Raw genomic sequence first — 22,546 nt, forward strand, 5'->3', positions numbered from 1 at the left:
TTTTCTCCTGATGACGTTGCTGTGGCAACGAAACATGTAGAGAGGGGGCACTATTTGTGGTTTTAAATAGCAGACATCCAGTATCTCCTAGTTACCTTCTATACAGGACTGCAGACTGTGATAGTGATTGATATAGTTAGTTAGAGAGGATAGTTATATCCCTATATATCATCTAGTATTAGCTAGTGATAGGAGTACTGGGTGTGTTGTGGTTTTAAAGAAGTTCACATATTTATTTTAAAGATACGTAATAAAAGTTAACTTTTACTAGGGGGGTGATAATAATTAAAGGGGTTTTTTACCCCGGGCTACGGCCTGTGGGTTTGGAGTTTATTCGTATTAAGGGACCCCTGACTCTCCAGAGAGGGCTTAAGTGTGTATAAAATAGTTTTCAAAAAGACCCCACACTCCTATCCTTCTGCATCTAATAGAGGATTAATGGTGTGGGCAGTGCATGCTGGGTAATAGCTTGCCTTAGGATGATGTGTTCTGTGGTTAGGGTCACAATGCATTATATAATAATAGCTCCTTAGCAAGTCACGACTGCACTGTTCACTTTTTCCTTTGGCTTAAAGGGCTTTTCCAGGTTTAAAAAACCCTCTCCCCTAAATTCTGGACTATTAAGAGATTAGTTTACAGAAAGACCCCACACTCCTATCCTCCTGCATCTAATGGAGGATTAGTGGTGTAAGCAGTGCATGCTGGGTAATAGCATGCACATTTCCCCCAGAAACAGTGCACCCATGTGCATGCCACTGGTACTGTGGGTCGTCAAAGGGTGGCTCTCATTCCAGAAAGAAAAAAAAAATGACCCCCCCTTTATAATAAAGAAGCCATCGGAGAGGAATCCTTGTAAACATGGCATGTTTTATTGCAGTGTATGAGTTCATACAGTAAGAATTTCACAGGTCACGGCGGGTGAACAGCATTATGGTCCGTCTCATCATCATACTCTTACAGTAACCCATCAGTCCCACATCGGTCCTTTGCAGTGTAGGCAACATATTGCACCGCAATAAGGGAACACATGATCTCGGATCTCTTGGCTGCTTTAAAAAGACAAAGCAAAAGTGGCAAGGATCCGATAGATATATACATGGATGCTTCCAATGTCGGACAAAACCTGGTGCAAAAAAAGCCTACTAAATCAGTATGTTGTCTGTCTCAATGCATGGTAGCATTGGTATATAGAGAAGGGGAGGGCCCATAACACAAAATAGTATGGGGCACCCCATGTAACGTAGGCTGACACCCTTAGATGACTTGCTCCCGACATCTGGGACACAAGTCAAAGGCTGTCAAGGCATGATGGTAGTTGTAGTTTTGCAACAGCTATAGAGCCACAGTGCCCCATAGCAACAGTCAGGTGGTGCCCCATAGCAACGACCAAAATGGGCCAGTGTAATGGTCCATGGTTTTGCCACCTTGGTGCTTGTCTTGTCCTCTGGTCATAGACCATTTCCCCCTGTCTCCTTGCTTTGTGACATGTAGTTCCTTTAGCTTCTCAATGGTACCAACCATGACTGGGCCCCAACTCTCCAGGGGCCCCACAGCAGTCACTCTATGGCGTGGCCTTCTTCTGTGTCACTGTATAACCAGGATCATAGGAATCGTAGTGCTGCAACATCACAAACGTAGAAAAGACGACATCACCAAGACCCCGTAGAACAAGTCTAGAGGTTTTATACTACACTTTTGCATTCGCATTTCTTTCACAGAAAAAAAAAATGATGTCTATGACATGCAAAGTGGAAAAGTCAAATCTCACAGTGGAATATATATATACACACAATGGTTCTTCCCTTTGTTCTATACAATAGATAGCGCTTCCATCATCCACACATCAGCAGGTGAGGACTTGTTCAGATATAGCGATCGCCCAATTCTTGGGCCCATAAGCAAAGTTCATTAGATTTCCCAAAACTGTATCCAACAACCCATGACCTGACCCAATACCCAAAGATCCACCCATCATCATCATCCTTACAGCTGGTAAACGGCACAGGAACAGGGACACATCTACTGAGCACCTACTTACTAAATGGAGATGAGGGAATCGGTTTGCTATGAATCAGATTTAGTTTAAATTTTGCAAAAAATTCTGATTAGTTAGTAATAGAACTTTTTGTGATTGGTTTCAGATTTCTTTCCTCCCTGCTTCTGTATACTGAGCGAGCAGCGATTATCATAGTCTCCACTTAATACATTCATCGGGCAGGGCACTCTGTACTATGCAGAATGGTGTATTATGCTGGAGCAGGGACTCCTGTCTTCTTGACTGGAATCCCTGCTCCTCTATATACTTTTCCAAATCAGGATCCAAACAATTCAGATTGTCTGAATTGGACCCAAAACAATAACTTGGGAGATTTACGCATCTCTACTGCTAAGATTTGAAATGACAAATCTGGAACAAGTCAGGAATGCTCCCAAAAATGGTCACTTTGGTTGGGTTTCCATAAACTTTGCCCCCTTTACAGCCCAGTCTCCAGGATTGTCCTGGCAAAAATCGGGACTGTTAGCAGGTATGTAGCGTCTGTCTAGTACCCACTCTCCATCTTGGATGCATGACTATTACGTACGTGACTCTTCTTTTGATGTCTAAGGGGGTCTCCAGTAGGGAGGCCCATGAACATGCATGTCCACCTGCAATTAGGGTTAACTGAAGTCAATGGCAAATGTTCTCCACCATACTCATGACTATGACATTTCACTAGTAAGAGCCCTAAGATGCTTCTACGACTGGGCGGCCATGGGTAGAGGCATCGTTCGGGATACTCGTGCCCTGGAACAAAAGTTATATCTGAATTAACAACGCAAGTACTAGATAGCATTGCACTGCCCCAATGTTCTCCAACCTGATGCCTTTGGCTGTCAGGGCATGCTGGGAGCTGTAGTTTTGCAACAGCTAGACAGTCACAGATTGAGAATACTGATAGATGCTATAGCATTTACATCATTGCACCAACATATTCTTTGCCCAATCCATTGCCCATTCATAGGACCTTAAGTCCCCAAGTCAAGTGGACTATTGCACCTCAGCTTTAACCCCTTCCTATATTCCAATTATATACATACACCCACTTTCCCATGCTTACAAACAAACAAATATATATATATATATATAAAAAGTAAAAAAGTGCATTGTGTGTGATCATATACATATTAGTTGTGCCTAAAAAAAAGTGCTGTGAAAGTCGCCTTTATGGAAATCAAAGCTTCCCCTTTAAATAGGTTAAGACACCGAGGAGATGTTCACCACTACAACGTTATACAACCAAACTATAGAAGGTGGCGAGAGAAAAATCGCGCAAAAGTATAAAGGATGATGTCATATCCCATCTTCTGTCCGATGACAACTCCTCATCGTTCGGTCCTTCGCCCTTTCAAGAGACGGGTGACTTCTATTGGTTCAGGGTGAAGAAGAGGTAGAAATACGTGTAGCGTGTAAATTGTCTAGATGGGGGGGGTAGTTAACCCTTTCAACCCTTAGGCCATTTGGAGTAGATCTGTATATTGGTTCAGTTATGACATCACTGATCACCTTATAAGTTCCTTCTTTTACTGTCGTGGTGAACGTCACCATTTCCGGAGGCGGCGATCATTGTCGTGTTAAAAATGTACAATATTTACAGCTTAAGTTCAGCCAGAGAAGTGTTCAGTGTAAAGTTCAGGCGGCGGAATCAGTATCGGAACATGTTGATGAAATCTTGTGGGGACAGGCAAACCAGGCAGCTCTCGGGGTTGTTGGCTGTGCAGGGGTGCTCCGTCCCCTAGGGGGGCAAAATAAGAAAATTAATATAGGGGAATAAGTATGCAGAACATAGGGGGAGATTTATCAAACATGGTGTAAAGTGGAACTGGCTCAGTTGCCCCTAGCAACCAATCAGATTCCACCTTTCATTTTCCAAAGAGTCTGTGAAAAATGAAAGATGGAATCTGATTGGTTGCTAGGGGCAACTGAGCCAGTTTCACTTTACACCATATTTGATAAGTCTCCCCCATTGTATCTACACCATGTAATTGGGCCAGTATGGCTAGTATTGTTATGGAGGCACTCTGATTCTGTTATGGGAACCCCATCCTCTTACCTTCCAAGACAAGATGTGACAATGGCGGCAGAACTGTAACGTGTCTCCGTACTGCTCTCTTCTGGGGTAACACCGCACCAATTTGAAGTACATTTTCTTCCAATCCAGATGCCCCTTATCCGACATGATGAGTCTCTTTCGAATCTGCAAAGAAAGGGGGAAAGGTATTAGATGGAGAAACGCCCTATTATTTAATGTTATGGATAAATAGGGGCTCTGATCCGATCACTGATAGATCAATACACATCCGGTCCCTGACAGCAGCTCATATATCCCCTTTATACCAGGGATAGGGAACCTTCAGCCCTCCATCTGTTGCAAAACTACAATCCCCATCATGCCTGGACAGCCAAAGCTTCGCTTTGGCTGTCCAGGCATGATGGGGATTGTAGTTTTGCAACAGATGGAGGGCTGAAGGTTCCCCATCCCAAGAGGTGCCTGCTGTAGGGGAATGCTGAGGTAGGGGGGGAGGGAGGAGGTGAACATGGTGGACTACTAACACCAGGAACCATCAGTATTATAAGTGACTGTGAGCCTCATTGGAGGTGATTAGTGGTGGGACAGGTAGTTTTTGCATCTCAGCTATGAGATTAGCACTCCAGTCATCTCTCATGAATAGAGGTAAATGTCTCCTGAGCGCGCTCTGTAAGTGTCTGATAAAGCGCTAATGAGTCCGCCATGTCCGGAGAGGCCTCCCAGCGTATGAGGACACTGCTGCTATTGTAACGTGTGAGGGAGCGCTGCTGGGAAGGGTGGACAGAACAGGTTTATGCCGGTGGATTGAATTACCTGCCGCTCTGTAAAGTGATACTGACAGAGCTTTTTCCACAACAGACGGTCCTCGCTGAGAACCTGCAGATCTGAGGACACTTGGCCCAGGCAGACGATATCCCGGCCATCTGTTAACCTCTGCATGATGTTCAGTTGCAGGCACAAGGGCAGATCTGTTAAGGTCATTCCTTTTCCAGTAGGCTAAAGATAGAAGAGACAAAGCGTTAAGCTGCCAGGAATGGACGCCATGACAATGAACTTGATTTTTTTTTAAAGAGAAATTCTCCTAAGAGACTCTGTCAGCAGGTTTAGGCTGTCCTAAGGGTAGTATAATATAGTGACAGAGAAGCTGGACAGAATGATGTATCACTTACATTGTTTTGTGCAGCTGATTCAGAGATCTCCTCCTGAATAACATGGACAATATGTAGTTCTTTTCATTATGTGCATGTGCTCAGTAGTCCTGGACATTCATGAGCAGCAGCAGCAAACTCCACTCACCAGCTGCTGATTGGCAGTCACCTGTCAATCAGCAGCTGGAGGGCGGGGGGAGGAGTGTGGCAAGAATCCTATTCTCCTGCATATTAGGAGAACGGCTAAATAGACTGATGTGAGAAGTATAACATCTATTTAATTTCAATAGAAAATAAGGTCTCAAATCTCTCTATCCATCCATCGTCCTGCTATCTATCTATCTATCTATCTATCTATCTATCGTTTTGCATGTTTTCTGCTTTTTATCTTACCCTGGTGATCTGGATGTTGTTGAGCTGCTGCTGCCAGTCCAGGATGGTCTCCATTCGGTGCACCCAGAAATTGATATTGCCCACCAGGACGGACTTGCCCACTCCTTGCACCAGGTTGCACAGGGACGCATATAGGGTTTGCAGCAATTCCTTTATCAGGCGAATGTTCTGCTGATCTTCAAGAACTGCCATGAAAAGGAGCCAAAAGATTTAGTATCCTCCTCGCTTTCTAGAGATCCGTCATGCACTTTGAGGTATACACCGATGAAGGGTTAAAGGGATTATCTGGCTTAAAAAATCATGACCTACAATGAAATCTGCTACCAATAGGTAAATATTCCCAATTCAGGACCTCAGTCTATAATCTAGAGTAGAGAGGTTAGAGAGAGAGAGAGAAAGTCCCTCACTCTGGAGGACCTGGTACATTTGATATCAATGCGATCTATGTAATACTTAATTTGCCCTGTGGGGGTGCTATAGCAGAACTGAACACTCTTAATCAATGGTATTTCTAGCATATTGTGCCTGTACCTTTCTGGACAACCTTCTCCAGTATGTTCATGTAATTCTTCTGGGCGATGCCGCTCAGGGACGTCAGCTGGGACTTGGCGATCAGTTCTAGGAGCTGAAAAGAAGGAACAAAAAAAAATATATATATTGGAAAAATCCCACAAGATTATAAAAGACTTGAGAGAGACACTTCTGCCACTGCATGTGGTGATGCCCTCTCTAGGTTCACCTGGTGCCAACACTGAAGGGTGCATCATATGTGCCTCTAAAACTACAACTCCCATTATGCCCTGACAGCCTTAGGCACTGACATTAGTTTGAATGAGACATTGGCACTATCATATGTTCAAAATGCAGTGCTTTTTAACCTGTTGAAGAACTACAACATAACCAGGGCATGATGGGAGTTATAACTGTGCAAGGGTTGGAGAATCTTATGTAACCCAGAGCATCGGGAACGACACTAGCAGATGGCATCAGGGCACTACGTAGTACTGAGGAGGAGACAGGTGTCAGGCCTTATTTATTTACTAAGATCACAGAGCCCAATTGACGACTGGCAGTGCCTGCTGTCATACGGAAATAGTTATTTTACGAGAAACTCGTCTCCTGTTTACACCTGGCAGCCCCATCATCAAGTGTCATCCACCTGCGGCCTTCATTCTGAGAGTTCATTCTCAGTGCTGGATCAGGTTCCTTTTTTCCGTTGCACATGCCAACACGAGTTCCACCACCAGGGGGCAGTCAGCTGCCCACTACCAAAATGAGGATGGGGACATTTAAAAAAAAAATATATATATATTTTGGTGATGTATTTTCTTATAATGCAAGGGGAAGTCACCAGATCTCAGTTACTTATCCACTGCAGTGACTAAACAAGCAATAACGTTATCTGACAGATAGTCAGCGACCGGATTGTGTGTCATGTGACTGAAACCAACACAAATGTAACCCTGTGCATAACCTTCAGGAATGTATTGATCAAATATACATGGTACTGCTATGGGTCACCAGCAGGGGCAGGGCAAGCCTAGAAATTAGCACCACCGCAGTCCATATCGATCATATATATAAAAATCAATAGTATATAACAGGGGTAGGGAACCTTGGCTCTCCAGCTGTTGCAAAACTACAACTCCCATCATGCCTGGACAGCCTTTGGCTGTCCAGGCATGATGGAAGTTGTAGTTTTGCAACAGCTGGAGAGCCAAGGTTCCCTACCCCATGTATATAATACCAACATTACAAGTGACCCAGTGACCACCATTTCCAGGAGGAGTAACAGAGCACGGTCCTAACAAAAGGCGTTATATAATGGGGAATACAAGTGTCAGGAGAGCGGAGCGGCCCTATTTTAATGAGATTTTGGATAGGACAATGGTAATTTTATTATATCCGTATATTCCAGGACTTGACGAAATGTTGATGGATTCGCTTTGGCTTTTATAGTGTAGATGTGGCTCATGGATTCGCACCGTATTGATCAGCTAAAGTACGAGTCACCTCTCGCCAGCCAACAAATAATTGCTCCCCCCCCCCTTTCATTTTAACATTTTTGCACACAGATGTTTTCCCAAGTGCCATAGAGATTAGTGCAGAGGAGAGCTGGCATAGGCTCAGTCATGTAGTCAATTCCTATTTCCTCAGCCTCGGGGTAGATATAACACAGGTATCCGTTCTATTCATAAACAACTTCATCTTAAAGGGGTACTCCTTTTTTTTTTTTTTTTAAAGGCGTCATGCATTAGAAAAACAGGAGCACTTGCCACACTGTCTACAATGCACCTAGAAAATGATTTGAATGGAGTGCCCCTTTAAAGGTCCCCATACATCTTATACTTGGCTGTACTCACCACTTGCAGGGTTATAAGGTGTATGGAACTCTCTCGAACTACCACCAACACATTATGTAGATGCTAGTAAGGATCAGGCATCATGGTAAATCATCACCTGGCCCCTTTGTTCTGGGAGTGATAAGCCACAGCCAGAGCTCTCTCGCCGTAGCTTGCCCCTCCCTTCCCCATAGAGAACACAGGGACGATGTGTATGGTAACGACAGAAGAGATAACAGACTTCCAAATTATTGTTCGTCCGTCAGTTATTGAAGGTGTTAAGGAACCTTTAATCTGCGTATAAGTCAACCACTTAAAAGATGATGAGAAAGTTTGTGTTTTGTATATGATGGATCCCATGAGATCATCATCCGCCCTTAGATAGATGACTTTATTATTCACCGTACAAAAACAAACAAAAGCCGATGACCAATCTCCCTTCAGGTTATATAAGAGAGATGATATCAGGTGGCGGTGACATCATCAGGAGTGATGTCATCGGTGACTCGCAGCAAAGCTGATCCTGCTCTACCTTGGATTACCTTTCCTCAGCTCTTACCTACATTCATACAACCAGTTTGGCGAGGATCAGCCATGATTCACCATCACTTTCTTATAAGGTGTTTCTGGCCGTGTAGCATTAGGTTACTATTCCCTATTATTATATAAGGGCTCAAAGAGATTACATAAAGCTCGAATACCAGGCGCCAGTGTTCTAAAATGGCGGCGAGGCCTCTGGGCAACCTGAGAAGCCATGGTCCAGGTGTGACTGTCACCTATGCATCTACGCTTCAGGTCTGTTCCACATTTTCCTAATATTACCACTATATGGAAATTGACCAAATGAAAATTAGGGTCAAGTAATATAGAACTACCCTAGAAACTATCATCTCTTGGATCCAACTTTCTTAAAGGGAAACTTTTTTTCTTTGAAATCAACTTATGTCGGAAAGTTTTACAGATTTGTAATTTACTTCTGTTTAAAAATCTCCAGTCTTCCAGTACTTATCAGCTGCCGAGTGTCCTGCAGGAAATGGTGTATTCTTTCCAGTTTGACACAGTGCTCTCTGCTGCCACCTCTGTCTATGTCAGGAACTGTCCAGAGCAGGAGAGGTTTTCTATGGGGATTTGCTACTGCTCTGGACAGTGGTGGCAGCAGAGAGCACTGTGTCAGACTGGAAAGAATACACCACTTCCGGCAGGACATACAGCAGCTGATAAGTACTGGAAGACTGGAGATTTTATAAACAGAAGTAAATTTTAAATCTATACAACTTTCTAAAACCAGTTGATTTGAAAGAGAAAGATTTTCGCTGGACAATCCCTTTAACACCTATATAAAATCAGGACATACAATAGAAGAGTTGAATTTCTATGATATTGTCCGCAGTGCGTGTGTGAGATGGGGAAATTACATTGTGATACTCAACAACTCTGAAACTTTTTGGAAGATGAAGACAAGTTTTCATTAATCCTCCACCCAAAGTGCAGCCAAGGAGACCTAGCAGGTCAGACTAAGCCATCTTCTCCCGGGCCGGCTTACATGTCGAGTCTCAGCGCTGTGATATATAAGCGGCCATTGCTGCTGCCAAGACACGTGGTCTTTTTGTTTTCGCACTGAATATACAAAGTGTCTGGTTAGGCGATTACACAGATGCTCCCAGGATGGCACACAGACAGCTCCGTCAATTACATTTTATTCAGCCCTGCCAAGACCGAGGTAAATATTATGGAAAAAAGCCGGAGCTAAATAATATGTGCTCCTGATCTATAGTCACGGCCTGGCAGACAACGCAATGGATCAACAACTAGACCTTCTATTCAGGCAACAGCAATGATGGGGGGAGGCGACACTTCAGAGGTGAATAATGTTGGGATTTTCCCTACTGATCCCCACTTACATGGTAAATCCCAGGACTACACACTGACGGATAGGGGTGTAGCTATAAGGGATGCCTCAAGGGGCTGAAATGTCCCCTTTAGAGACACCAGCAGTGGCGTCGCTAGGCAGTTTTATCCGGGGCTCCTGCCCCGGATAAAATGCCTGCTGCCCCGAATGTTTTCTGCCCCTGCATCTCCTATAGACTGTCAGTGAGTGAGTGAGTGCACTCACACTGACTCTGACTGTCCCGTGCAGTCAGAGTCAGTATGTGCCGGTGCAAGCTGTTATCTGACTGGGCCCTGGTTCAGGCACTTACCCAGTCAGATGCCAGCCAGTGCGGGCACACTGCACACTGAATCTGTCTGTCCTGGCCCTGCAGCAGGATGTGCAGCAGTCAGTGAGTGCAAGCTGTCATCTGATGGGGCTCTTACCTTACCCAGTCAGATGACAGCCAGTGCTGGCCCCTGCTCCTGGAGAGGCCCAGTAGGCTGCCTCATGCTGCAGTCTGGGATCCTGCTCCCTCCACATAATATGTTTCCTGCTCTCCTCTGCTGTCGGGAGGAGGGGGAGGGGCGGGAGGACACAGGAGAGCCGGGGCCGTGAGGAAGAGGGAGGCTGGACAGGAGCTGAGGACAACCTGATAAAAAGTAAGTGTCTATGTGAGTGTGTGTGTGCCTGCCTGCCTGCCTGTCCGTGTATGAGAACTGTGGATGTCTCTATGCAGTGTGCAAGTGTATGTGTGTAAAGTGTGCTTATGTATGTAAGGTGCACAGTGTGTGTAGTAAACGTGTAAAGGATGTATGAATGCATGTACAGTATATGATATATGAGCAGTAAGTGTATGCATGTACAGTATATGATATATGAGCAGTAAGTGTATGCATGTACAGTATACGATATATGAGCAGTAAGTGTATGCATGTACAGTATATGATATATGAGCAGTAAGTGTATGCATGTACAGTATATGATATATGAGCAGTAACAGTAAGTGTATGCATGTACAGTATACGATATATGAGCAGTAAGTGTATGCATGTACAGTATATGATATATGAGCAGTAAGTGTATGCATGTACAGTATATGATATATGAGCAGTAAGTGTATGCATGTACAGTATATGATATATGAGCAGTAAGTGTATGCATGTACACAGGGCCGATTCTAGCTTTTTTGCCGCCTGAGGCGAAAACTGACAAAGCGCCCCCCCCCCCCCCCCCCCCCCCTCAGAGCAATAGTCAGGGAGAGAAGATCCAGGACAGGCACAGTGCAGCATCGCAGTGTGTATGGGACAGCACTATAGATAACAGTGTGCGCCCTGCGGTGACCAGATTTTTTAACTGTTTTAGCCACTATGGGCCCCCTGGGAGCTTCAAAACAAACTACAATCTACAACTGCTGACCTCTGACCTCAGGAGCCAGAGAAGAGCCATAAAACGGGCTGCTCTGTTAACTCTTTCAGTACTGCAGAATGTAGAGTATTACTGTGCATCACTTACATTCTGCTATACAGAAAGAGTTAACAGCAGAGCAGAACATTACTTTTATGCCTCTTCTGCTCTTGCACTATGGTGAGGTCAGCTCGGAGGTCGGCAGTGCAGAGAAGACATAATATAGCGTCCCCGCTGCTGTTAACTTTTTCTTTTCTACAGTGTGTAAGTGATGCAGAGTATAATAACTGCATTATTGAAAGGGTTAACAGGAGGCACTATATCTATGTCTAATGTGATGTGAATACCTGTGAATACGAGGCTTCCAGTGCCTCCTCAGCGCTTCTCATGAGGCAACTGACAGGAAACATGGCTGGGCACTGAGCCGTAACTAGTTGTAATAATAATGACACAGGAGGCTGATGCCGCCCCCCTCAAGGGCTGTGTTATCTGCCGCCTGAGGCAAACACTTCACCTCGCCTCATGGCAGATACGGGCCTGCATGTACAGTATATGATATATGAGCAGTAAGTGTATGCATGTACAGTGTGTGCATATGGTGTATGCATATGTGTACAGTATGTGTATGTGATATATGTGCAGTATGTGTATATGATGTATGTATATGGTGTATGTGTGTATATGATGTATAGAGTGTATGCATGTACAGTGTTGGTGTATATGATATATGTATATGGTGTATGCATGTATAGTATGTGTGTAAGTATGTGATGTATGTGCAGTGTGTTTAGGGTGTGTGTGTGTGTATGCATATGGGGTGTATATGATGTATACACAGGGGGACTACCAGCAGGGGATATTAAACCACCTTTGATGGCGGCCGGATGGGGGTGGCCGGCCGCTAGGTGAGGTAATGTGTATGTGTGGAGGATGGCCGCCAAATGAGGTAGTGTATGTGTGTGTGTGGGGGGGGGGGGGGGTGTTAGCCAGGTGGGGTAGTGTGTGTGTGGGTCAGGTGGGGTAGTGTGTGTGTGTATGGGTCAGGTGGGGTAGTGTGTGTGTATGAGTCAGGTGGGGTAGTGTGTGTGTGTGTTTGTATGGGTCAGGTGGGGTAGTGTGTGTATGGGTCAGGTGGGGTAGTGTGTGTATGGGTCAGGTGGGGTAGTGTGTGTGTATGAGTCAGGTGGGGTAGTGTGAGTGTGTGTTTGTATGGGTCAGGTGGGGTAGTGTGTGTATGGGTCAGGTGGGGTAGTGTGTGTGTATGGGTCAGGTGGGGTAGTGTGTGTGTGTATGGGTCAGGTGGGGTAGTGTGTGTGTATGAGTCAGGTGGGGTAGTGTGTGTGTGTGTGTGTGTGTGTGTTTGTATGGGTCAGGTGGGGTAGTGTGTGTATGGGTCAGGTGGGGTAGTGTGTGTATGGGTCAGGTGGGGTAGTGTGTGTATGGGTCAGGTGGGGTAGTGTGTGTATGGGTCAGGTGGGGTAGTGTGTGTGTATGGGTCAGGTGGGGTAGTGTGTGTGTATGAGTCAGGTGGGGTAGTGTGTGTGTGTGTGTGTGTGTGTGTATGAGTCAGGTGGGGTAGTGTGTGTGTGTGTGTGTGTGTATGAGTCAGGTGGGGTAGTGTGTGTTTGTATGGGTCAGGTGGGGTAGTGTGTGGGTCAGGTGGGGTAGTGTGTGTATGGGTCAGGTGGGGTAGTGTGTGTGTATGGGTCAGGTGGGGTAGTGTGTGTGTGTATGAGTCAGGTGGGGTAGTGTGTGTGTGTGTGTGTGTGTGTGTATGAGTCAGGTGGGGTAGTGTGTGTGTGTGTGTGTATGAGTCAGGTGGGGTAGTGTGTGTGTGTTTGTATGGGTCAGGTGGGGTAGTGTGTGTGTGGGTCAGGTGGGGTAGTGTGTGGGTCAGGTGGGGTAGTGTGTGTGTATGGGTCAGGTGGGGTAGTGTGTGTGTATGGGTCAGGTGGGGTAGTGTGTGTATGGGTCAGGTGGGGTAGTGTGTGTGTATGGGTTAGGTGGGGGTAGTGTGTGTGTGTGGGGGGGGGGGGTTTACTGCAGGCAGAGAGGGGGAAATATATTACTATAGTGGATACAGCAGATGCATTATTACTATATAGGGAAAAAAGCAGGGGACATTATTACTATGGAGGGACACAGCAAGAAAATCTTCTTAGAAATGCTTTTACTTGGCAATTTTTCACCACTGGGGTGTACTGCGACTGGTGACAGTGACCCTGACAGGAGCTCAGTCCAGGTGGCTGCCTCTTTCTGTTTAGCCACAGTTGTTATGAGTGGCAGCAATAGAGCTGGGCTAATAGAGCGGTCATTGAGGTTACTAACTTCTGCACTGGGCTCCTTCGCTAACCATTTATGACGACACTCAGAGGGCCCGGGCCCCGGATGTTTTAGGACCCTAGCAACGCCCCTGGACACCAGTATTACAGATTACAGGCTAGATAATATACAGAGATATTTAGATACTCACTCTGACGACGTAATTGAACCTCCGAGAATCCAAGATGGCGGTGGAGAAATCCAAACGGTTAAAAGCTTCACCGAGAGTGCAATAGCCATGACGCTGTAGAAATAAAGATTTATAGAGTTATATAGGAGTGCTAGCTCTTCCTATCCATTGTTATTGGCCTGTCGTCATGTATACAAAGTGCTGTAACCTCCATCAACTCAGTGACATTGTCCTTGTCATATGCAGCCTTGTCCTTAGTCATATCATTAGAAAGGTCACTGCCTTCCACAAAGTCAACACACTCCTCTCCTGTTAGTGTCATCGCTTCCAAGTGTTTATCCTTCGCTGCTTATGATACTGGATCTATTACCCCGCAGTCCTGTCCTCCCGAATAAAATCACTACTGGAAGGGTCACTTCTTCCCACAAAGTCAGCACACTTCTCTCCTGCTGCTTTATTACTTTCATGATAGATATATGTTGTATCCTGCCCTATTCCTATGGTCATACCAGCTATAAAGAGTTCATGGTACAGAGGATATTATTTGCAGCCCCTTCCTTCCTAGAATATCCACATACAAGTCACTGCCTTCAACAAGATCAGCACACTCCTCCCCTGCTGCTTTTTCTTTCCCATAATCTACTTGGCCACATATTGTTTTCCAGCCCATATAATGATGCTACTTCTTTCACAATGTATTATTGTTGGGTTTTTTTTATTTCTAAATAATCACATAAAGGTCACTGCCTTCTACAAGATCATCACACTCATCCTCTTCTGCTTTCATCCATCTATTTATTTGCTTGGCTACATGGTACATTCCACCCCATACTATGTTATTACCCCTCACTATAATAATCACAATGTCAGGTCACTGCCTCCCACAAAGTCAGCACACTCATCTCCTGCTGCCTAATTCCTTCCATGATGTTTGTGTATCCTGTCTTATTCCTATGGTCATACTGGCTATAAAGGGTTCTATTCTCACCTACTTCATGGCACTGAGGATAGCACACTCCTCTCCTGCTGCTATCATGCTTCTCATGACCTGCTTACTGTATCTAGCCCATATAATGACACTCTTTCTCCAAACAATCTCATAGAGGTCACTGCCTTCTACAAGATCAGCACACTCATCCTCTGCTGCCTTCATCCTCATGATCATGTCGTATCCCATATCACCACCCTGTCCATTTCACTTGCTGCACTGCTGTCACTAAAACAACCCAGGGTGGTCAGGTCACTGCCCCCTCCCCTAAGATCAGCACATTACGCTCCTGCTGCCCCCCCCCCTTATAAATCTGATACAGTGATACTCAGGGCCCAGGTGAGCCCTGTTCTTACCTCTTTGGTGCTCCCTTTGTGCACATAGATCCACTTTTCCTGGTAGAGAACTGGGGAGGAAGAAGAAGAATAAGGATCATATATACATATAGGTGATGTCATCTCTCCCCATAGACATTCTAGAACAATGCAGCATCCTATATACAGCTATATACAGCCGTCTATGTGATCGGGCTATGGGGACAGGCACTTACATTGGGTCTTTGTATTGTTGTTGAGAAGGTCCTTCTTTCTCTTCTTGGCAGCTGTATCGTAGTTCAGGTTAGTGATGAGGTTCTCCTTGTTGTTCTCCACGTTGTTCTCTACATGGCAATAACTGTGAATATAGAGAATTCCCATATATCAGGCCAGACTGTATACATTATAAGGGGTTCACTCTATATAAAACTAAAGCTTAAAGGGGGAACATATTTTTTTCAGAAAGTTAAAAATCTTAAGTCTTCCAGTACTTATCAGCTGCTGTATGTCCTGCAGGAAGTGGTGTATTCTTTCCAGTCTGATACAGTGCTCTCTGCTGCCACCTCATGTCCATGTCAGGAACTGTCAAGAGCAGTAGAGATTTCTATGGGGATTTGCTACTGCTCTGGACAGTTCCTGACATGGACAGAGGTGGCAGCAGAGAGCACCAGAATACACCACTTCCTGCAGGACATACAGCAGCTGATAAGTACTGAAAGACTGGAGATTTTTAAATAGAAGTATATAATTTTTTTGACACTGGTGGAAAAAAGATTCTCACCGGAGTTCTCCTTTAATCATTCTATAATAAAAAATGACCCAAGCCTCTAATATATGTTACATCTCTATATCTCACAGTTGTCAAGATCTCTGCTTGCTGTCACTGAATGTATACATCCAATTATTTGAATTTCAATACATTATATAGAGTTGTGGAGAGGATTAGAGGTGATCACAGTATTAGAAGATGCTTCTTATAGGACTGTAGATGCACTGTCCCTTTAAGTGCCCTGGTATGATATGGATATTGGAGCGCTGGCATGGTGCCAGGGGATCTTTCATTTGAGCAGTTCACAATGAGTCACAGGGCAGTAAGAATGTATAGCCACACACAGACAAGCCTCAACATGCCGATGTAGCAGAGCTGAGCTGGTCACATACGAATGCGGCTTATTTCCCAGAATGATATCAGGGATGCTAACTTAAAGGGACAGTGTCACAAATGTACAAGCAACAGTAAAAATAGGCAGCCATACAGGGTGGTCCCAAAGCCATGACTTAAAGTGACACTGTCGTTTAAATTTTTTTTTTTAGCAGAAATCAATAGTACAGGCAATTTTAAGAAACTTTGTTATTGGGTTTATTAGCTGAAAAATGCATTTTTATCATGAAAAAGCAGTTTGAAGCTCTCCCCCCTGTCTTCATGGTTCTCTTATGGAGAGGGGAGGGGTGGAGGGAGATGAGGCACCAAAACAGGACAACAAAGAGTTAATTTACAGCTACATCACCTGGCTATCTCCTTTGAAGTCAGCACTGACCTCTCTGACCTCTAAATACGGCTTTCACACAGTTCCTGCTGTGTAATCCTTTGTTCTCTGCTCTCTGCTGGCGACTAATCTCCCTCCTCACCCCTCCCCTCTCCATAGGTTACACAGGGCCCGACTGATGTAAAAGAGTCGAGATTTCCTGATAATGAGCAGTGAATGAGAGAGAGGGGGGGGACCTGGGGGAAGGCTTTTTGAATGCAGATAATGGCATATTTGCCTAATAAACCCAATTACAAAGTTTCTTAAAATTGCCTGGACTATTGATTTCTGCAAAAAAATTTAAACAACAGTGACAGTTTAATATCTTATAGATACTCCTCTTATATGACATGATAGCATTGGTACAGTGTAATAAAATATGCGGGTTCCCTTTAATAATAGTAAAAAAAAAAAACAACAAAAAAAACAACGTTCCAGGGAATCGTTCTCACATTCCTAAAAAGGATCATTTCTTGCGAGAACAATAGCGTGCCTGCTGCGCGGATGAATTGTTCTCTTATTACAGACATTGCCCAACAATAGGTTACATAATAGAGAGAATTAGCTGCGATATGTCGGAGCCAGATGGATTTCTGAGAGGATTAAACGTCCCTGGTATAATGCAGCTTCTGTGGTGCCTGAGCCTGGTGCCTGGCTGACACCCCTCATTTTCAAATGGTTTATCCCTAACAGGGCCCACAGCACTAGGAGGCAGATCCATAATACCACAAGTAATAGGGGGGGGGGGGGGGGGGGGGGGGAAGGGGTCATTCTCATGTTATGGCGCTGCTGAAACTGTGTCAGTCCTATGGTCATGTACTGTCTGTACATGACAACATCCTAAAATCCTTGGGGGAGATTTATCAAACATGGTGTAAAGTGAAACTGGCTCAGTCGCCCCTAGCAACCAATCAGATTCCACCTTTCATTTTCCAAAGAGTCTGTGAGGGATGAAAGGTGGAATCTGATTGGTTGCTAGGGGCAACTGAGCCAGTTTCACATTACACCATGTCTGATAAATCTCCCCCCTGGTGTTTATCTCCTACAAAAAGACTAATAATGCCTCTTATCTCTATTCAAGTGATTGTAATACCAGACACAGCCTATGTGTCAGAGTGGCGCTGTTTCTGGAAAAAAGCAGCTATGTTTTTTTTTTTTTAAATCTTATAAAGTCCCAGATAGAATCTATTTAACAATTAAGGCAGCAATCTGTTGCATTAGTAAGAGGAAATGTAAATGGACACTGTCTCTTTAAAAAAAAAAACTGTTTGTTTTGAGTGTTCAGGAGCAGACTAATCACTAGAAGGAGCCAAGAGAAGTGCACCCAGTACTTATTAGCTGCTGTATGTCCTGCAGGAAGTGTATTCTTTCCAGTCTGACACAGTGCTCTCTGCTGCCACCTCTGTCCATGTCAGGAACTGTCCAGAGCAGGAAAGGTTTTCTATGGGAATTTGCTGCTGCTCTGGACAGTTCCTGACATGGACAGAGGTGGCAGCAGAGAGCATGGAAAGTTGGATGTTAACCCCTGAAGGGGGGGGGGGGAGGGAGGGAGGATCTGTATTGACATCTATAATAGTTGTCACCCAGAAGCATCACGTTGTTCGTGTCAGGCGTCACACCAAAGCAAAAGCTGTCACAAAGGAGAGAGAAGTGACAACCGGGGACACAAACCTCTATAAATAACATGTTGTGGGGACAGAAAGTTACATATCCAGAAGGATTTTTCTGATGGACAGACCTGCCCCACCCCCAACTGATCCCCATACTAAGCTTGCAATGATGGGAGTGATGACCTATGGAAAATTACAAGAATAAGCATGCTGGGAGTTAAATTAAATAGGAATATCCGATTGGTTGTTGTGAAAAACAGGCAATTTTGAAAATTTGCATCTTTCTAATATGCTTAAAGGGGTACTCCAGCGAAAATATTTCCCTTTCAAATCAACTTGTGTCAGAAAGGGACAGAGATTTGTAATTTACTTCTATTAAAAAAAAATCTCCAGTCTTCCAGTACTTATCAGCTGCTGGATGTCCTGCAGGAAGTGGTGTATTCTTTCCAGTCTGACACAGTGCTCTCTGCTGCCACCTCTGTCCAGAGCAGTAGCAAATCCCCATAGAAAATCTCTTCTGCTCTGTACAGTTCCTGACATGGACAGAGGTGGCAGCAGAGAGCACTGTGTCAGACTGGAAAGAATACACCATTTCCTACAGGACATACAGCAGCTGATAAGTACTGAAAGACTGGAGATTTTTTAACAGAAGTAAATTACAAATCTCTGGCACCAGTTTTTTTTCTTTATTTTTTTGAGAAATCTGGTTGTTGTTGGTGAATGGAAACAGTCTAAGGTCTTATCCAACCTGTGGCTTTCAGGTATTGCAAAACTACAACTCCTATCATGCCCTGACTGTCAGTCTAAGTAGGGGTAGGGACCTTGGTTCTCCAGCTGTTGCATAACTACAACTCCCATCATGCCCGGACAGCCACGTAACGTGGTTCTAGGTTCGGTCCCTGCTCACCGTCACCGTATACAGTGTACACAGCATAACAGCTGCCAACCATTCTGGGCAATGTCACCCTGGCCCCTGATGTGCCAAGAATTCTGTCAGCCATTGCTCCATCGCCACCTACAGGGCAGCTGAGGGCATTGCAGGTCACATGCTGAAGGGAAACAAAAACAAGCCAGTGCTGCATAGCTTTCCAGGCTGAGCTCTCCATCAGCCAAGTCACTGTTTACACTGCCTTATAATAGCGCAGGAAGCTGCTGCTGCTGCTGTATCACCGGCCGCAGGACCAGCATCTGCAGAGGAATAGCAGAGCCGAGGATGCTGGGAGGAGTAGTTGTTCCTATTCTTCTTCATTGTTGCTGCATTGCACCAAATTGAAACATTGCAGCAGCCTGTTTCTTCACAACTACAACTCCCAGCAAGCCATTATGAGTACTACAACCCCCATCGATGGGTTCAGATGGGAGACGAGTAAACTAGTAGACTAATTTGTTCCTATATACATTGCCTATGAGTATACAGGTATACAGAGCTGACCTTGCCAGCTGTAGTTTGACTGTCAGATATTGACATTGGCCAATGCAGCAGAGCTGTGTGTGTTATCTTTTGTCTTATCACAGTGCACAAACAATGCAGCCCCATGACCAATCCATCTCTGCTACATAGTGAACCTATTACATTATCAGATCATTACCCCAGTGCAGCCAAATAACAAATCCAGCTCTGCTATATAGTATATCTACTTATTGGAGTGTTATCCCTATAACAAATCCAGCTCTGCTATATAGTACATGTATTATATGATCAGAACCTTAGCCATATAACAAATCCAGCTCTGCTATATAGTACATGTATTATATGATCAGAACCTTAGCCATATAACAAATCCAGCTCTGCTATATAGTTCATGTATTATATGATCAGAGCCTTAGCCATATAACAAATCCATCTCTGCTATATAGTATATCTTCTTATTTGAGTGTTATCCCTATAACAATCCAGCTCTGCTACATAGTGAACCTATTATATGATCTGAGCCTTAGCCAAATAACAAATCCAGCTCTACTACTTAGTATATCTACTTATTGGAGTGTTATGCCATAACAATCCAGCTCTGCTACATAGTACATGTATTATATGATCAGAGCCTTAGCCAAATAACAAATCCAGCTCTGCTACATTGCAAACCTTATGTGGACCGGAGAACCACTGCACCCAGCCATCTGGAGGAGGCTCTTTCTGCAGCCAGTGACATTAGCAGAGCCTTGTCACTATGCGGCCTCAGCTCTGCTACATCTATAGACAGAGGAGCCTGAGGATGCTGCCATCTATCTCTTAGTCTGACCTGTTGATGTCGCTGACATAGTTGCTGTTCTCCTCCAGGAACCTCTTCCAGCCATCATCAGTCTTCACCCAGTTCTGTCCTGGAGACCTCCAGTCCTGTCCTAGGAAGGGCATGGTCCTGGATGATGGGGGTGTTGTCCTGTAGGGTGGGGGTTATTGTCCTGTCTGTCTTGTATGATGGGGGTTGTTGTCCTCTATGATGAGGGTTGTTGTCCTGTATGATGGGGCTGTTGTGCTCAATGATGAGGGTTGTTGTCCTGTATGATGGGGCTGTTGTGCTCAATGATGAGGGTTGTTGTCCTGTATGATGGGGACTGTTGTCCTCTATACTGAGGGTTGTTGTCCTGTATGATGGGGGTTGTTGTCCCCTATGATGGGGGTTGTTGTCCTCTATGATGAGGGTTGTTGTCCTGTATGATGGGGGCTGTTGTCCTCAATGATGAGGGTTGTTGTCCTCTATGATGGAGGTTGTTGTTCTCTATGATGGAGGTTTTTGTTCTCTATGATGGGGGGTGCTGTTCTCTATGATGGGGGTTATTGTTCTGTATGATGAGGATTGTTGCCCTGTATGATGAGGGTTGTTGTCCTCTTTGCTGGGGGTTGTTGTCATCTATGATGAGGATTGTTGTCCTCTATGATGGGGGTTGTTGTCCTCTATGATGAGGGTTGTTGTCCTGTATGATGGGGCTGTTGTGCTCAATGATGAGGGTTGTTGTCCTGTATGATGGGGCTGTTGTGCTCAATGATGAGGGTTGTTGTCCTGTATGATGGGGACTGTTGTCCTCTATACTGAGGGTTGTTGTCCTGTATGATGGGGGTTGTTGTCCCCTATGATGGGGGTTGTTGTCCTCTATGATGAGGGTTGTTGTCCTGTATGATGGGGGCTGTTGTCCTCAATGATGAGGGTTGTTGTCCTCTATGATGGAGGTTGTTGTTCTCTATGATGGAGGTTTTTGTTCTCTATGATGGGGGGTGCTGTTCTCTATGATGGGGGTTATTGTTCTGTATGATGAGGATTGTTGCCCTGTATGATGAGGGTTGTTGTCCTCTTTGCTGGGGGTTGTTGTCATCTATGATGAGGATTGTTGTCCTCTATGATGGGGGTTGTTGTCCTCTATGCTGAGGGTTATTGTTCTGGCTGATGTGTGCGCCTCTGTCTCAGTCTTCTCTCTCTCTCTCTCTGCTGTTCCCAGCTTGTTCTAGGCTATTTATAGTGCAGGCTTTGTTGCCGGAAGTGCCAGGCCCCGCCCCCAGGTGACACGTGGCTTTGTTTATACCTCAGCTTTGTTATTGAAAAATGGGAAACTGAGAGCGACAGCTGCCGGGCTGTCACATTGGAGCTGTCAGTGACAGCCCCGCTCCTCAGGTGATGCCTGACAGCCGCCCCTTGTTCTCTCCCGATTTACATGGAAAGGAAACATTAACCCTTGTGCAGCTGACTGTAAACAGGAACCTGATCGCCGTGTCACACGGGTCACCGATCGGATGGCGGGAGGGGGAGGGGGATGTGTCACAACAAGGTGGTCACCCGATCTCTGCGAGGGGACTTCCAGCTTCATATAGGAAAGCTACAGCCCCCATATAGAAGCTTCTAGAAAACTCTAATAGTATGGACAATGCTCTGTGAGCTCTACAGCCTGATACATTGTACATAGCTAGTCCTGTCTATAGACAATGCTCTGTGAGCTCTACAGCCTGATACATTGTACATAGCTAATCCTATCTATGACAATGCTCTGTGAGCTCTACAGCCTGGACTATCGACTGATACATTGTACATAGCCAGTCCTGTCTATAGACAATGCTCTGTGAGCTCTACAGCCTGGTACATTGTACATAGCCAGTCCTATCTATAGACAATGCTCTGTGAGCTCTACAGCCTGATACATTGTACATAGCTAATCCTATCTATGACAATGCTCTGTGAGCTCTACAGCCTGGACTATCGACTGATACATTGTACATAGCCAGTCCTGTCTATAGACAATGCTCTGTGAGCTCTACAGCCTGGTACATTGTACATAGCCAGTCCTATCTATAGACAATGCTCTGTGAGCTCTACAGCCTAATACATTGTACATAGCCAGTCTTGTCTATAGACAATGCTCTGTGAGCTCTACAGCCTAATACATTGTACATAGCCAGTCTTATCTATTGGTAATGCTCTGTGAGCTCTACAGCCTGGACTCCAGT

At 44.9% G+C, this 22,546-nt stretch overlaps 1 protein-coding gene across 1 annotated transcript; it reads right to left on the minus strand.

Moving 5' to 3' along the window:
• Positions 1 to 847: 847 nt before the first annotated feature.
• Positions 848 to 21,543, minus strand: FBXO32 (F-box protein 32). Its single transcript, XM_069957133.1, has 9 exons — positions 20,355 to 21,543; positions 15,215 to 15,336; positions 15,021 to 15,070; positions 13,698 to 13,790; positions 6,140 to 6,233; positions 5,609 to 5,793; positions 4,881 to 5,063; positions 4,092 to 4,235; positions 848 to 3,773 (listed from the first exon to the last, which is right to left on the minus strand). The coding sequence occupies exons 1-9, from the start codon at positions 20,465 to 20,467 to the stop codon at positions 3,684 to 3,686; spliced, it is 1,074 nt and encodes a 357-aa protein (XP_069813234.1). The 5' UTR covers positions 20,468 to 21,543; the 3' UTR covers positions 848 to 3,683.
• Positions 21,544 to 22,546: the final 1,003 nt, after the last annotated feature.

This window comes from Dendropsophus ebraccatus, chromosome 2 (assembly GCF_027789765.1).
Source record: "Dendropsophus ebraccatus isolate aDenEbr1 chromosome 2, aDenEbr1.pat, whole genome shotgun sequence".
Taxonomy (NCBI): Eukaryota; Metazoa; Chordata; class Amphibia; order Anura; family Hylidae; genus Dendropsophus; species Dendropsophus ebraccatus.